The sequence below is a fragment of the Neltuma alba genome, unplaced genomic scaffold, assembly GCF_004799145.2.
Source record: "Neltuma alba isolate B1F8T4 unplaced genomic scaffold, ASM479914v2 tig00010114_pilon, whole genome shotgun sequence".
In the NCBI taxonomy this organism is placed as follows: domain Eukaryota; kingdom Viridiplantae; phylum Streptophyta; class Magnoliopsida; order Fabales; family Fabaceae; genus Neltuma; species Neltuma alba.
In genome coordinates, this window is record NW_021635066.1 from 186,119 (window position 1) to 203,464 (window position 17,346).

A 17,346-nucleotide genomic window follows, 5' to 3' on the forward strand; every position below is an offset into this window, starting at 1 on the left:
GTGTTTTGCTTTTGTCGCCATTTATCGATCACATTATCGATTAGCCATTTATCGATAATATGATCGAACACTGCCTCATAACTTTGCGTGCAGGTATTTACTTTAGTGGCTTATCGATCACTTGATAGATCAGCAAATTATCGATCGCATGATCGATAATCAGCACATTATTATTGGTTCGAGGCTCTTCGATCACCGGATCGATAATCAGATTATCGATAATATTATCAATCACCACACTTTATGTTTACCTTGTTTTCACATAACATGATCGATAAATCAACTCTTTTATTTTACAAGAATAAATCTCTTTATCGATAACATTATCAATCAGCCTTTTATCAATCACCTATTCGATCAACCTACATAGCCTGTGTTTTCACTAAATATACTTTTGCTTATTGATTATCGATAAGGTTATCCATCATCTATTTATCGATAAAGTGTTCGAAAATTAGTGATTCAAAATTTATTTTTATAACACTTTGTTTATCGATAACCTGATCAATCAACAAGTGTTCGATCATGAGGCGATTTCAGTTTAAACTTTAACTAGTCTCCACGTTTTTCAAAATGTATCATCTATTTCATTCGAGCTTTTCTCAGCCTTCATAAATGTCTTAATTCACTATTTAAAAAGTTTCAAAACCAAAAGTGACCTTGATCTTCCTTTTCTATGCATACCAATATGATGTCACTATCTCCTTTTATCAATCATTTGATCGATAAACTATTAATCCATTACTTGATCGATAATCTTAGTTATCCGTTTCAAAAGCTTTCACTCAGAATAATCGATCACCTGATCGATCAAGTAGTAATTGACCATCACTTCGATCAAGCACGTTCAGTTATTATCCAGCATATTTAACAACTGATTGATTCTAACCGTAAACTATGAGTATTCATTTTATCATTTGTTCAGTTCTACTTTTGATCTTACTCTACAGAGAAAAACTTATTGAATCAATATATTTTTGCAGATTACGAAGAAAATCCCAACGGCTCTCCAGCGGTTGTCCAAATAGCCTGTAACCTACCTTGTCAGAAGCATTAATGGTGAAAACCGTTGCAACTGGAAAAACACGCAACCGGACTCTTGATTTAGCCCAATTATTCTATGTTATTTCATATCATTTTAAGGGTATTTATCATAGATTTTGGCTCCTTTTGATGATAATTGTGCTTAATTTAGATTAAGAGTCCTTGCTTTGAGTTAGTGTCTTTTTGAGGTTAAGATTGTCATAATTGGTTATTAATTGTATTCAGTTGATTTCTAGGACAATTGATGCTTCAAATTGTTGCTTTTTATTGTAGGACAATTGAGAATTGGAGCCAAGATCAAAGACCAAAGGATGTGTCACATCCAGTATTATGATAATTGGAGACAAGAAATATTCTCAAATTATTGAGGATTAAAAGTAATAAGGAAAAGTCAAAGAATTTTGGTGGAAAATAATTACAGTAATTTTCCAAGCCAATTATAGGAAATTGACTAATTAAAGAAAATTGGTCAAATGTAAATAAGGAAAAATATTTTCGAGCCATGGAAAATTAAGGAAAAATAGGGATAATATCCTTTGAGAGTTATATGAAATTATAAAGTTGGTTTTATGACCAAATTACCCTTAGAGAAATTATAAGAGAATTTAAGGGTGATTTAGGCTAATTGAGGGATTTTATTTGGAAAATTCCAAATAAATATTTTAAGAGGAATAAAATTCCTATGAGATCCCAAGGAATTATAAGGAATTATGGAATTAAATGGAAACCCTCAAGTGTCCAAGATTTTTCCAAATAAATGTGAAAAGTGGAAAAATCCCTAAAGAGAAGGAAATTAATTTTCCTTTTTATTTAAATATTAGGAAATTAATTTTCCTTTTTATTTAAATATTAGGAAATTAATTTGGGAAGACAATAATGAGGAGAATAAATTAAGGATCTGATAGAAAATAATTACAGAGACTAAGTTATTGTAATTATAAAAAAGAAGTTAAACTCAGAGCCTAAAGTATACCGATAAAGCAAGATTGGTGTCTTGCAAATCCAAGGGATCCTATTGAGCCATGTGTCAAGCTCTTGAAGGAGAAGATTTGAATTAGCCAAGTGTCATTCCATGAATGGAGAGGATTTTGACTTTAGTAAATAATTTCATTTGGAATTATGTTAATTAAGAGAGAGGAATCAAGACTTAGTAGGGTAATGACACTTGGACTATCATTAAAGAAGGTGGTTGGGATATTTTGAAGCCTTAATCAAACTCTTCTCTCCCCATTTTCAGATGTTCATTTCGTGCAAGGGAGAAAAATAGAGAAAAAGAGAGAGTTTGAGAGGAAACAAGGAGAAAGGGAGCACTTTTGATCATCCTAGCAAGGTTTCAAGGTTAGATCTTGGTCCTAGAAGTGTTCTTGCTTTGGTTTCTTTAATTTTTATGGTTTAAAATCTGTCTCTTCCCTCTCTTAATGTGGACCAAACTGATTAATAAAAAGGGGAAAGAATTTTTGATCATAACACTTGCTAAGACACAACAACACAAGCTAGATCCTAGTATTGGCAAGTGAGTTTAAGTGATTTTAAAGCATTTTTCATGGTTGTTGTTGTGAGAGTTATTTTCGGCCAAGTGAAGAACTGGACCCTAGGATGAGCTTTTCATTGTTTTAAGGCTTCCATGATGCTTAAAATGAGGAATGGTGTAGGGTAGACTAAAAGAAACAAGTGTTGGAAGCCTAAAAGCAAAGCTGAAAATTTTGGGTCAAAACCTCTAGTGGTTTGGTCAGTTTGTGGCTGAAAGAATCAGTTTTATTTTCACAAATATAAGCCTATTTTTGGAATCTACATGAAAATCCATGTAGAAACAAGTCAAGGAGTGATTTTTAGGGTTAAAGAGAACCAAATCTAAAACTAGTGAACAAAGGAGGGAACTTTATGGTTCAAGAATCATTTTGATGTATGTTCTTGCTTTTTCATGGTTAGATAATGATTCTTGCTGCCATTTTTGTTGAATCACATGGTTAGGATTTGATATTTGCCAAGGGAAAGAGGAGAAGGAAGAAAGGCTAAGACTTTTGAAGCAAGGTAGTAAGTTAAACCTAGCTACTACCACTAACTAGCATTGTTGATTATTGTATGGTTAATTGCTATTATTGTGATTGAGCTCTCTTGATTGTTATGTGGCTGCTCTTTATAGTATCTTGCTTTAGCCTTTGCATGATTGAGTTTGCCAAATGATAAGCATGTTAGTTCATCCATAGTAGCTAATGTGATCATGCATAATAATGATGCTTGCTTGGTGATATAGTTGGTTAATTTACTACTGGGATTTCGAAAAATCTCATCCCCCAAGAATCATGTAACATTTTAGGGCCTAAATCTTCAAAAGGGAAGCTGCAGATTGAAGGTTGATTTGTGGAGTTTAGCCACAAAATTCGTGAGCTTATTTTGGTTATGTAAATATTAAACTAACAGTGCTGGAAGCACACTGACCCTGACCGGTTCACATGACTTTTTGGTTATGTTCCCAAACGTGTTAAATCGTGAAATTTGGCATGATGAAAGATGACATCCTGAGCTTTAAATTGATAGCTAATACATTAAGAATGGCCCATTATACAATTTATAATGATTTTTCAAAGTTAATGGTCAGAATCTGGACATCAGGGTTTTGGCAAATGCATAGTGTTGTTTTCTTAAAAACCTGACGCTTTCTCATAAATAATTAGACAATGAGAGTATTTTTCCTTGAAATAGGACTTAAAGAGCTTTAAGTAGAATTTTGAATCACCCCAATTGGATTTTTGTAGAATAAGTTATGAATTTTTGAAGTTGGGCCAGAAAAACTGGATTTTTACCCGATGAACAGTAAAAATCCGAAAATTAGCGTTTTTATGGTAAAACATGAGCCCAAGACCATACAATGTGGTCAAAAATGATTTTGAAAAGGAACCTAAGTCAATATTATAGTAAGGTGTGACAGGATGACACAACACAAGATCAGAGTATCAGCACTAATAGAGTTCGCCGCGGCGAAGATTCTCTTCGCCGCGGCGCCAAATTGAAATCTCACTAGTAATCTCTCGGGCAGAGTTCGCCGCGGCCAACTTACAGCTTCACCGCGGCGAAATCACAAGATTAGGCGGAGCTCCTCTCGGGCATGCTTCGCCACGGCGAAGGATTTCCTTTGCCGTGGCGAACTCTTCGTATCAGCAACGCCAGATCCGGATCAGAACGCGAAAATGGAGCTTCTAATCATATGATCCGACCCAGATGGACCCCAAAAACCCTTAGAAACCCTATTTTCGACCAGACACTCCATTCCATCTCCTACAACACCTCTATTCTCCCATCCTCTTGCCTCTCCACCTCCATCTTCTTCCCCATCCATTTCCTTCATCTTTCCTTCACTCCATCTCATTTCCTTCTACTCCCAGCTATCATGGCTGACGGATTCACTTCAGTTGGAGCTTTTCTTGAAGCTATGGAGGGCTAGGGTTTATCAACTCTTGAAGAATGATGGTGTGGCATGAGTTTTTAGACTTCAAAGGGGAGTTTAGTTTCAGTTTGCAATTTTTAGCTATGATTTATGGCTTTCTAGGTCTAGGAGTTGTAATTTCTTAGTTAGGAACTTGGGACTGATACTGTAATTATTGGTTAATGATTACATTTGTAATTTGGATTGATTGACGTTGAACTTTGTGCTTAAATATATGTAGTTGCATATATGCTTATTGTAACTCTCATGATTCTCTCTTATCGTGCATAGTTGTGTTTGGGTACTGAGTTGATTGTGTGTTTCATTAAGCCAATTGCATGATCATTCCAAAATTACACATTAGGGAAGCTTAACAAAGTTTTCATTAATGAGTTCATTAATGTAAGCTTTGGACTCAATGAGTTATTGAGGTTGTTATTAAGAAAACCTAATGATTTGTGAAACTCCCAATATTTTAAGTGAACTATGATTGCCATCAAAGCCATTTTCAAGAGATTTCCTATCATTCATTTCCATTCCATCATTATTATCTTAAAACACCAAAAATATAGTATCTTAGGTTTGTTTTCATTGCATTTAGTTTAGGCACCATTCATTTAAGTCTTAAAAACACCCAAAACCCCATTTCATTGCATTGCATGGCATTTAGTCTAGCTTAGGTAATTAATAAAGGCTCCCAAAAGTGAAACGACCCGAGTTTGCACTATACTGCATAGCTTGGATAAAATTTTGATTGAGAACCCCAAGGCGAACGATAACAAAGGCTCTCTTTCAACTCTCAACGGCTAGAAGCTCTTCCATCTAACAGTTACTAAATGACCTCAACTATAAAAGGCGCGAAGAAGCATTAAATGAACAGATTGAATACACGAGCTACCCTCTGTTGATTATTTACTGTTGCATTCAATACTCTGTTCTTCCATAACATCAAGCGTTAGTGATTATCATTTATTCACTCTGTAAGAGAGTTTACTTACTCTTCATTAATCACGTCTTGTGTGATACTCAAGAGTGTGGACTCTTGAGTGGGTTTGTAACCTTACGGGAAGTAAGAGGGAGTGATTGAGAGTCTCAATTACTGTACTAAGGTGCCAAGAGCCAGATCAATCTTAGAACATCGTGAAATACTTAGAGGTGTTCTAAGGGCTGGACGTAGGTCAAGTGGTTGAGACCGTACCAGTATAAATCTCGTGTCTTCCTCTCTACGGTGAAATCTTTCTAAACTCACACTCTTTGTTTCTGATAGTTCTTAGTTTTAGTTTTGCAAAGTTTTATAACTCACCTAATTCACCCCCCTCTTGGGTGAGACTGCCACTAACATTTGATATCAGAGCAGGTCTCTTCAGTAAAGACTTAACAGTCCGAAGAGAGATCCCATGGCAGGATTTAGAGACAGTGTGCTACCTGAGGGGCCTTCAACGTCCAAACCGCCAGGCTTCAATGGTGAACACTATACCTTCTGGAAGATGAGGATGAAAATCTTCATCAAGGCGACTGAGTATGGATTATGGGATGTGATAGAGCATGGTAACTACGTCCCTATGAAAACCGTAGACGGATAGCAAGTACGCAAGAGTCCTAGTGAGTTCGATGAAGAACACAGAAAGTTGGTGACCCTAAACGACAAAGCCATCAACATACTTACTTGTGCACTGAGCCAACGAGAATACTTCTAAGTTTCCAGCCTAGAAACCATGAAAGAAATGTGGGAAGCACTGGAGATAGCTCACAAAGGGACCATCGGTGTAAAATAGAGTAAAATCAACACTCTCACCATAGAATTCGAGCTATTTAGAATGAAGGATGGAGAGAATGTCCGAGACATAGAAGTCAGATTCTCGCATCTCATAAATCATCTCACGGCACTCGGAAAGAAGTATAGCCAGGAGAACCAAGCGAGAAAAATTTTAAGTGGTCTCACAAAAGAATGGGAGCCGAAGGTAATAGCAATTGAAGAAACAAAGGGAGAATCAATTGGCTCTGTTGCAGCGCTTTTGGAAGCCTTGCAGAATATGAGAGCAAGCAAAGATGCAAAAAGGAGATGAATGAGAAAAATCACAAAAGTATCGCTCTTAAAACTCAAGAGAGCGAAGATGACAACGAAGAAGACCTGGAGGATGATGAAATGGGTCTTATCATCAGAAGATTCAAGAAATTCTACAAGAGCATAGCTGGAAGGAAGTTCCAGTCAAAACACAGAATCTCAACATCTCAAAATGAGTCAAAAGAACTGATCATCTGCTTTGAATGCATGAAACCAGGACACATCAAAGCAGAGTGTCCCCAACTATCCAAGATGAAGGACAAAGAAAAGAAGAAAGAAAGATTTAGAAAAAAGAAAGCCTTTGTCACATCAATCTAGGGCGACAATTCTTTAGAAGAAGAAGAAGAAGAAAGTGATGATGAAGAAACCACCAACATCTGTCTCATGGCCCAGGAAGACGAAGAATCAGAGACAAATGAGGTAATCACTTCTGAACCCTCTTATGATGAATTACAGTCTGAATATAATGCATTACATTTAGAATTAGTAAGAATTGTAAAGGACTTGGTAAGCTCCAAGAAAAGAATAAAGTTCCTGGAAGAACAGCAAACGAAGCCTGAAGACAATGTAGTCCTGCCTCCAGTATGCATGGAATGTGAAAAGAACAAAAAGAAGGCCGAGGATTTCACAAAAACCTTAGAAAAATTCACTAAGGGTAGTGAAATGCTCAAAGTGATTTTGGGAGCTCAATGGTGTTCGATGGATAAAACTGAAATAGGATATGATCCTGTTCAGGACAAAACGAAGGGAAAGAAGAAGAGTAGTGGTCGATCGTATCTTACATTCTTTAGAAATACCATTCATTCCTCTAATCCGTTTGCACTTTGCTCTTATTGCAACTGTAAAGGTCATACAACCTCTTCTTGTTATCACAAGAAGAAAGGAATTTACGGGATATTAAAATGGGTACCCAAATGTACTTATGTGCCTAGGACAACTCATACTAACCAAAAAGGACCCAAGAAGGTATGGGTACCTAAAACATGATTGTGTTTTTGTAGGTATGCCTCAAAACATCCAGAACGAACAAATGGTACATCGATAGTGGATGTTCCAGACACATGACGAGTGATATGAGAAGTTTACATCACTCAAACCAAAAGACAGAGGCAAAGTAAGTTTCGGTGGCAATCAATCCAGAAGAATTATTGGAATCGAAGAGATAGGAAGTAACAAAGGAATGAAAGTTGAAGATGTATACTACGTGGAAGGTCTGTGTCACAATCTACTCAGCGTTAGTTAGAGTACCGACAAAAACAACCAGGTGATCTTTGATTCCGAAGAATGCTTAGTAACAAGTAAAGACGATCTGCCATTAAAGAAAGAAGAGTTGAATATAAAGCTAAGAGCTCCAAGGGACGGTCTAATCACAGAGGAGAATTTGAAAACAATGAATTTGCAAACTACTGTGACGAGCATGGAATTGATCACAATTTTTCAGCACTAAGAACTCCCCAACAAAACGGTATTGTTGAACGGAAAAACAGAGTGCTCACAGAAATGGTAAGGGTAATACTGAAAGAGAAAGGAATTTCACAAGTGTTTTGGGCAGAAGCTATGAGCACGGCTTGCTAAATCTCCAATAGAGCCTACATTAGAATGCTACTTGGGAAAACACTATATGAGCTATACAAAGGAAGAAAGCCTAACCTGGCTTATCTAAGGATCTTCGGGAGTAAATGCTACATTCACAACAACAACAAAGAGAATCTGGGTAAATTTGATCCTAAAGCTGATGAAGGTTTATTTCTTGGTTACTCTAATCGTAGTAAAGCTTATAGGGTTTTCAACAAAAATACTTTTACAATTGAAGAATCAATTCATGTTGTGTTTGCTGAAACCGAACCGATTGCAAAACCTCTAGATGATGATGCTAAGATCGTTCAAAATTTTCAAAAACTGGACTTGAACAAGTCTTCAAACAAATTACCTTCAGAAGAATATTCAGAAAACAAAAATGATTTAAATGAACCTTCTTCACAAGAAAATTTAGAGCAGCTTAAGGCTTGGAGACATAACCAAGACCATCTATTGGAACAAGTCATTGGTAAAGTCAATGAAGGGGTCAAAACCCATAGACAAGTGTTCAATGAAGTGCGCTTCTCTGCATTCATATCCCATATTGAACCTACCAATGTTGACGAGGCCTTATCCAATGAATTCTGGATAGTCGCAATACAGGAAGAGCTTAACCAATTTGAGAGCAACCAAGTTTAGGAACTGGTACCCAGACCTAATGATCATCCGGTCATAGGAACCAAATGGGTATTCAAAAATAAGCTTGATGAGTCTGCACAAATCGTCAAAATAAAGCCAGATTGGTAGCTAGAGGATATAATCAAGAAGAAGGCATTGATTATGAAGAAACTTATGCTCCAGTAGCTAGATTGGAGGCCATACGAGTACTCTTAGCCTTTGCTTGCATTAAAGATTTCAAATTATATCAAATGGATGTTAAAAGTGCATTTTTGAACGGCTATATTTTAGAAGAATTTTTTATCGAACAACCTCCTGGTTTTGAAGATTCAAACTTTCCTGATCACGTTTATAAAGTGAAAAAGGCTTTATATGGTTTAAAACAAGCTCCTAGAGCTTGGTATGAACGACTTAGCAATTTTTTGATAGAAAAAGGATTTGAAAGAGACAAGGTAGATGCTACTCTTTTCATCAAAAGAAGTAGGAAAGATCTTTTGGTTGTTCAAATCTATGTGGATGACATTATTTTCGGAGCTACTAAGGAAGATCTTTGTCAAGATTTTGCTAAGTTAATACAGGGAGAGTTCAAAATGTCGATGATAGGAGAGCTGAATTTCTTTTTGGGATTACAAATCAAGTAAAAGAAAAATGCCATATTTATATCCCAGACGAAGTATCTGAAGGAGTTGCTAAAAAAATATGGATTAGAAAATGCCAAAAGTGTAAAAACTCCTATGAGCTCAACCATCTCGCTAGATGCAAACGAAAACGGCAAGGACGTGAATCTGACCAGATATAGAGGAATGATTCGCTCATTACTATATCTCACTATTAGTATACCAGATATTCAATTCAGTGTGGGAATGTGCGCAAGATATCAATCAGCTCCAAAAGAGTCACATGAAGAAGCTATCAAGAGAATTCTCAGATACCTTATCGGAACTCAAAATTTGGGAATCTGGTATCCAAAGAAGGGAGCAGAATATTTAATGGGATACTCAGACGCAGATCATGGAGGATATAAGATAGACAGAAAAAGCACCAGTAGACAATGTCAATTTTTCGGAGGGTACCTTGTCTCGTGGTCAAGCAAAAAGCAGAATACTATGGCAATCTCCTCAACAGAATCAGAATATGTGGCCATTGCTAGCTGTTGTGCTCAGATTCTATGGTTAAAGCAACAACTACAGGATCTAGGAATCAACTTATGAGAGATTCCAATCCTATGTGATAACACGAGTACGATAAGTCTGTCCAAGAATCCAATCCATCATGCCTGAACTAAGCATATCGATGTTCGACATCATTTCATTCAGGATCATGTTCAAAAGAAAGATGTAAAGGTAGAATTCATCCCCACTGAATATCAAATAGCTGACATCTTCATGAAGCCTCTAGATCAACAGAAGTTCAACTTCTTTCGAAGAGAATTGGGAATGGTAAATCCCAATGAGTTGTGAGAAATCTCATATTATGTCTCAAATTTGAATCTTTAAATTTAATGTTTTAATGATTAAATGACTAACTTAAGCATCGGAGTGGATAGAAATTTGTTTTGCAAGAAGCTCTGTTTTGTCAAAGAAAAACAGAGGTAAACAGAGTATGGAATGATCGAACAAGAGATCGATAATCATGAAGCCGTAAAGAAGTAATTTATCGATCACCTGATCGATAAATGTAGCATGTGAAGAAAAAGAAGAGATTCATAATGATGATTATCGATAAGCTGATCGATAAATGGATTATCGATCAGAACATCGATCAGGAGGGGCAAGTCTTTTGCGACACTTTATTCAAACTTTGGTAAGCATTAATCGATAAACAGATTATCGATCAAATGATTGATCAAAAGTGTAACAACCCCCCCTCGTAATTCAAGGTAAATAAACATTTTCAAAACGATAATTGCTTTAAAAGGCTAACCATGGTAGGAAGGACAAACCTAATCAAATAGAAATCTACCATAGTCAATAACAATTCAAATCTTTAACGAGGTAGTAGCTACTGTTCTAGAATAGTAAAGATAGTTAATCAAATCAGAAAGGATCAACATTTGATTTTCCATGTATATATCAAATCCATCAGCAATACTCTGGAATCTCAACTACAATTAAGACCAATTGTAAATGGGCTAGGACATTGAAGTCCACCAAAATAACTACCACTACTGCCCATTATCAATTGCAATCAAAATAACGATCACATATGACCAAAAAGGGCTCCGCCCAATAGTACAAGTCTAGAATGCAGCGGAAAAGCTATGATTATGCTAAGTATAACCAAAAAGGCCCTAAAGTTTGGCAATATACATCAGTCACAAACATGTATATCAAAATAGAGGCTATACAGAGTGGAAAGGAAAACTCAAGCCTCGGACACCTTCCCCTTGGGACCAACACCTGAACCCTCGCCTGAAAAATGTTAAATAACCACGGGGTGAGTCAAATTGACCCAGTAACCACAATTCCAATTCAACAAGTATCCAGGGAGTGATTACAAGATAGCTAAGCGGGCAAAGTACAATTTCAAATAACATATAAGTTAAACATCTTTACAGAAAACAATATATAATAATTCAAAAAGTAACTTGCATGCATAGGACTTCATCAACCATCCTTATAACCTCCTTGTAACCTCTGACAGAACCCATGGGCTATTCACACATAACAGGATTCGTCTCTTTTACAAGACTGCACCAAGCTCTCCAATAATGAGGTGTAACTCGGCCAAAAGTTACAGAGCTCATATCGGACCATGGGTTCCCTTTCCTTGGAATATGGAAAGGTGTCATGTCCCTTGGGCTGACCCTTGACCCGGCCAAAGGAAGGGTGATACCGAGGGCCCTAAGAATGTTAATGCCAACCACTGGGTGCCAAGTAGCGGCTATACCACGTGGTATAAATAATCAGACCTCCCACAACTACATTTCAGCACAACCAACACAGCTCAATCCAACCATCCAATTCCACACAATTTCATATCCATAAAGTATTCTCATATTCAATAATCAAGTTTGTTTAACATCAACAAGATATTCATAAGATGAAATAATTCATGCCCACTTAACTAATAAATTTATCAAAACATAAATCTTGATATAGATATATAAATTACTTTTCATACAAAAACCACCATAACACATATTGAGAACATTTATAATATCAACACATGCTTATAGTCACATCAACAAGCATACAAGGTAAATTAGAAAGTGGTTACCTCAAGTTCTTGACACAAGAACTAAAAGTAGGAGGATTCAAGACCCAAGAGCCCAAACCAAGCTCACTCTACAACAATAAGTTTATAAACATATATTAATAAAAAGACTAATTAATATAGCATTAAAATAGTTTATTAACTAAATCCCCATAATTGGCTTGCTTAAAAAATTATCTTTAGAAAAATAATAATTCATCTATTCCTCCAAGTGACAATTCCTAATACTTCCCAACTCTATTTCTCTCATTCACATCATTAATAAGAATATTTCCTTCAAATCATCTAAAAATCTCCAAAAAGTGCTTACTTTAACTCTTAGAAAAATAACCATATATCAACTATGCCTTCAATCATTATTAAAATCCTATTCCCTTCTTCCATTAATCATTTCCCACTCATTATAATCAATAACTTAGAATATTTTCCTCAATTTCCTCCAAACACCCAACTTCCACTAATTAATGTCTCTCCAAGAATCATCAACATTACTATTTCAACAACAATCCTCAAAGTTTAAGCATTGGATCCTCAATATAACCTCAAGTGAACTCAACTAAGAGATAAATTTTGAAATTAATATCATCATTAATACAAATCACAATTTCCCAACCAATCCCTAACTCACATTGCCTCAAATCAACCATCAACTAAAAATCTAAGTCATAAGGCTTCTATTCTAACCCCATAAGCTCCATTAATATCATCAAAATGAGTTAGAAACCTTAAAAATTAAAAACCTAACAAGCCCTAATAAACTTTATTTTCAGCCATAAACTTACAGAAATAAAAAGAAAAAGCTAAATAAAAATAGTAGGATGAAAATAGCTCACCTAAATATCTTATATGTACCCAAGTAGAGCCCTTCCTTTCTCACACACTCAAACTACCTCTCGCACCCACTCATTGTCGCGGCGCGGCGTGGATGCGGACCAGAGGAAAGAACGAAGCGGAAAGGGAAGGGGAAAAGCAGACGAAGGGAGGGGAAATAATAGTGGGTCACGTGATCCACCATATCATTCCAATTTTCAATTCAATTTTTTTTTTAAAGCCAAGGTCTAATGGGGTCTTAGCCCCCCTTCTTCCTGCTGGCAGTGGGTGGCCCACGTGCCACCCACTTGCCTTTTTATTTTATATATATATTTTTTTAATTAATTTTTTTAAATATAATTTTTATTTTTTATTTATAATTTATATGTATATCACAGAAACTATGATTTACAATTTATTCAATAAGCTTTAATATTAAGTATTATGAATTAATCTCACCCATATAACCTAAATCCTATAATAAGATAAAGGTAAAAAAATGGAATGTTACAAAAAGACCAGGTACGTATTTCCTCTACCAACTTTATCGATAACATGTTCGATAATTTATTGTTCGATAACGTGATCGATAATTGTCTTCAGTATTCTTATGTGTTCTTCATATTTATCGAACACGTGATCGATCATCCGATGATCGATAATTTTGAACTTTACAACGTTAAAATTTTGAAAACCCCCCATTAGTTATCGAACCCTAACTCGATCAAAATTACTCCCCTATTTCTAGCAACGGTCCAAAATCATTATTCCATTAAATTTCCAGTCACCCATCCACTCGAATCCATCTCTATCACCTTTTCGACTACCACCAAACTCAAAATACTTTCTTTCAATCGATTAATTTCTCTAAAATCTGTCGGTACCTCCAAAATGGTGTGAGTGAAACAGCAGAATGTGGAAAGGGAAGAAAGCTCTGAGAAACAAGTCCAATCGAGTGACACTACTCCCTCGGGCACTAGGAAGCGATATAGACCGAAAGTGAGGGAAGAATCATCCAAGAAAAGAGGTGTCCTGAAAATCTGAGAAAGTCAAACCGAAAAGTAACCCATTCCTCCAAGAAAATCTCCCCGGTCCAAATCCAAGCTACCAGTAGTCACTGAGGAATCAAAAACCGAGTCAGATGACGGAGCCTCAGTTCAGAAAGCTGTGGAGACCGCATTGAGAATTCCCATTGCCAAGCAATCAAGACAGAAAAAGCAGAGAGCCAGTGAAGGTATGGCACGACAAATTCCCTCTGAAGGTATTCCATCTGATTTTTTTGAGTTATTAGTTGGAAACCTAGATAAAGACGTGAATTCGGCTAAGTTTAATGCAGATTTCGCAAACCGAAGATTTTGTCCTGTTGTATCTGTGGATACTGAAAGTTTAAAGAAAAATACTCAGATTAATTTGGACTTGAGTGATCCCCTGGAATATTATTCAAACTGGCTGATAATTGGTGGAGAATTTTGTCCTGAAGTGATTAAAAGGTTCTACTGTAATATGGAATCAGTAGAAGAATATGATGAGCAGAAAATCTGGTAAATGACTATTTAAGGGTCAAACTTAGAGGTAGAACCTTCCACCTTACTGATACTAAGATTAATGAATTGCTGGGAACTCAAGATTCGGTGAGAGGGGGAGATATGAATGAAATTAAGGCTTATAAGATTTTGATCCAAAGTGATGACTACCCCGGTGAGCTAAATTTCCCACCTAAACAGATGTGTGATTATTATAGAATAATCCACTATATCTATTCAAGGAGTATGATCAACAAATCAGGGAGCTTTTCACACTTAACTCAAGATGATTATTTGCTACTAGCTCAGGTAATCAGTGGAGAAACGATTAATGTAGGGGCTTTGATCTATAATGAGATAAAGGATTTGTTCTTAACAAATCCAAGTCTACACCAATCCCCTACCCTCAGTTGGCCACATACATCCTACAGGCAAATAACATTACCCCTTTTGAGCCTGGAGAGTCCAAGACAAAGGTTCCTGCCTTTGAGATTACACAACTGCACAAGATGAGGATCCTGTTGGAAATTGTGCTATGAACATTGTTGATTTATGAATTTATTAATTACGTTATCATATTATTTGCATGTTTACTGTGATGACTATCCTTGGATAACTCATGGTTTATCCTAAATATCCCTGGTCGGTCATCTATGTGGGAGCAGAGATGAAATAAGACCAGTATGACTTTAAAGATATATAGAGATATAAATTAAAGTCATAGGCACATGTAAGAGTACAAGGTGTTGGACCGACCCGCTATGAGAGAGCTGCATGGGTTAAGTCATAAGCTTCTCTCATATACAAACCATGTCACTGTGCCCTTTGACCTGAGATCATCAGGGATTCCTACATGAGAAACGCTTAGCTTTGACCTAGTCAAAAGTCACTTTTGACCGAGTGATCATAAAGACTATGTTCAGGCTTAGTGGTTTTTCATGCGGAGGAATGTGAATGGTCAAGATGGAATTTGTCCCTCACATTCATAGAGAGACATTACTGGGCCCCTCGATGAGTGAGTCTGAGAAATGTATGGCCATACTATAATGGAAAGGTAGTTCCGTTTCTATGCTCAGACTACTCAGGGATCGAGAAAGTAACAGTCATGAATAGGAGGATGACGTTCTCCATGCCTCATCCATGACCAAAATGTCGTGTGACAAAAGGGACATGATATGGTTGTATGAAAGGTTGCATCGTTCAATGATCCTCATATGTTTTGGGTAGTCGTGATGTCTTGCTAGAGACCGCTTACGACTTGTGAGTCATTATAGTTAATGGCCCACTGCCAACTTCATATGGGCCTACAGGGTTGCACACAAAATAGCCCAACACGAGTTATGATGTCCAGATTCATTGAATCTAAGATATGTCCAGATTCAATGAATAATATAGGGTGGACGTGTATATATATATATATATAAATTCGTATATATATATTATATAAATATAAGAGATAATTAATTGTTAGATTTAATTTATAAGGATAAATTAGATCTATGTAAATTAATTCCATCATATCTTTATTTTTGAATTAAATAAATAGGTGAATTAAATCTGTGAGACGGATTTAATATAAACCGTATTTATTTAATTGTTCTCTTATCTGATTATGCAATATTTGATATTGAATTAATTTCGGAATTAATTTAGGATTAATTTCAAAATTAAATATCATTCATAATACCTATAGCATCCTATATATTTGATATTAGGGAGCTAGGGTTTTGAGTGAGTGAGAGTGAAAGCACTAAGTAGATAAGGGACGGCTAAAAGTGAGAAGAGAGGACGGATTTTTGAAAACCCTAGACGGACAAAGACGCTAGCACGTCGTTCGAGATTGAGGGCTATTCGTGTGGATACCGGTAGAGGAAGCCGATTGGAGTTGTCGACTTCGAACGACAAAGGAGGCGAGCAAAGGCATCCTGAACGACGGAATCACCGAGCCACCAAGAAATCGGACACCGAAGGTAATGCCTCTTACTACTTGACTTAAACACGATCGGTAGATCCGGGCAAGGGATTTTTAAATTTAGTTTCCGCTGCGCGTCGTCTTTCAATTCCCTTTAGATCCCTCTACCTTTTAGACCCCCACAAAAGGTACCTCAGAAGGACAAAGGGAAGCAACCAGCTGTCAGCACCTCTAGGACTCAGGATGAGGCCAAATCCACTACAACTCCTTCTCATACCCTTGGACCCTCATTCATGGAGAGATCTCTCAGGGAGATGTTTTAGGCCGAACTTCAAGAGTTTGAGAAGAGAGTTTATGTCATTGCTCAAGAATATGGGGAAGTCTCAAATAGAAAATTTGAGAGCATTTCCAAAATCCTAGACCTTCACCGACAAGCAATGATAGTTTTCAAAAAGGAGGTTTCTCAAAGATTTGATTATGTTGACAGAGACATTCGAGAGCTCAAAGGGATGGTAGCCTCTCTCTGCAACAACTTCTCTGCCCCCAGTACTACTTTTAGCTTTGAGGACTTACTCCATTATCCACCATCTCCTTCTCATCATGAGTTTAGACCTTCTACCTCTCCTATACCCACTTCTCCTATTTCTACTTCACCACCAATACCACCTACCTCTCCCACTCCTTCTCCTACTTTGGCCCTGATCACTGTTCCCCAGCCGGTTCCCTCTCTTCATATTCCACCATTCTCTCCACTTTCTCACCTTCCCCCTCTTCCTATTCCCCTGTCCATTCTTACTGTCTCTACTCCTTCCCCTTCCTCATCTGATGCTGACAAAAAGGGGGAGAAGGATTTTGATGCTTAGAGTCTTTTTTTTCCTGATGTTTAGCTTCTTACTGATATGCTTTTCTACTGTTACGTATTCTGAGTTTTGCTTACTGATGTATTCTGACAGTTCAGGCCTTCAGTAAAGTAATTTTTTTTTTCTCACTTTGATTTATCAAATACCTCTGCTATTTTAATTTTACTGATTCGGATGTTATTTGGTTAGTATTTCTTGCCTATGTTTTGTCATCATCAAAAAGGTAGAGAATGTTAGGATTAAGGTTTTGATGATAACAAAGTAAGTAATTTGTGTTTCAGTATGTTGATCGATCA

General features: G+C 36.6%; 1 protein-coding gene across 1 annotated transcript; it reads left to right on the forward strand.

The window, feature by feature from the left end:
* Positions 1–16,627: 16,627 nt before the first annotated feature.
* Positions 16,628–17,053, forward strand: LOC114754219 (vegetative cell wall protein gp1-like). Its single transcript, XM_028942999.1, has one exon. The coding sequence runs from the start codon at positions 16,628–16,630 to the stop codon at positions 17,051–17,053; it is 426 nt and encodes a 141-aa protein (XP_028798832.1).
* The last annotated feature ends 293 nt before the right edge of the window (positions 17,054–17,346 follow it).

What these genes read in the sequence shown, in the direction of transcription:
- LOC114754219 (XM_028942999.1), top strand. Translation starts at nt 16,628, where the DNA reads ATGATAGTTTTCAAAAAGGAGGTTTCTCAAAGATTTGATTATGTTGAC.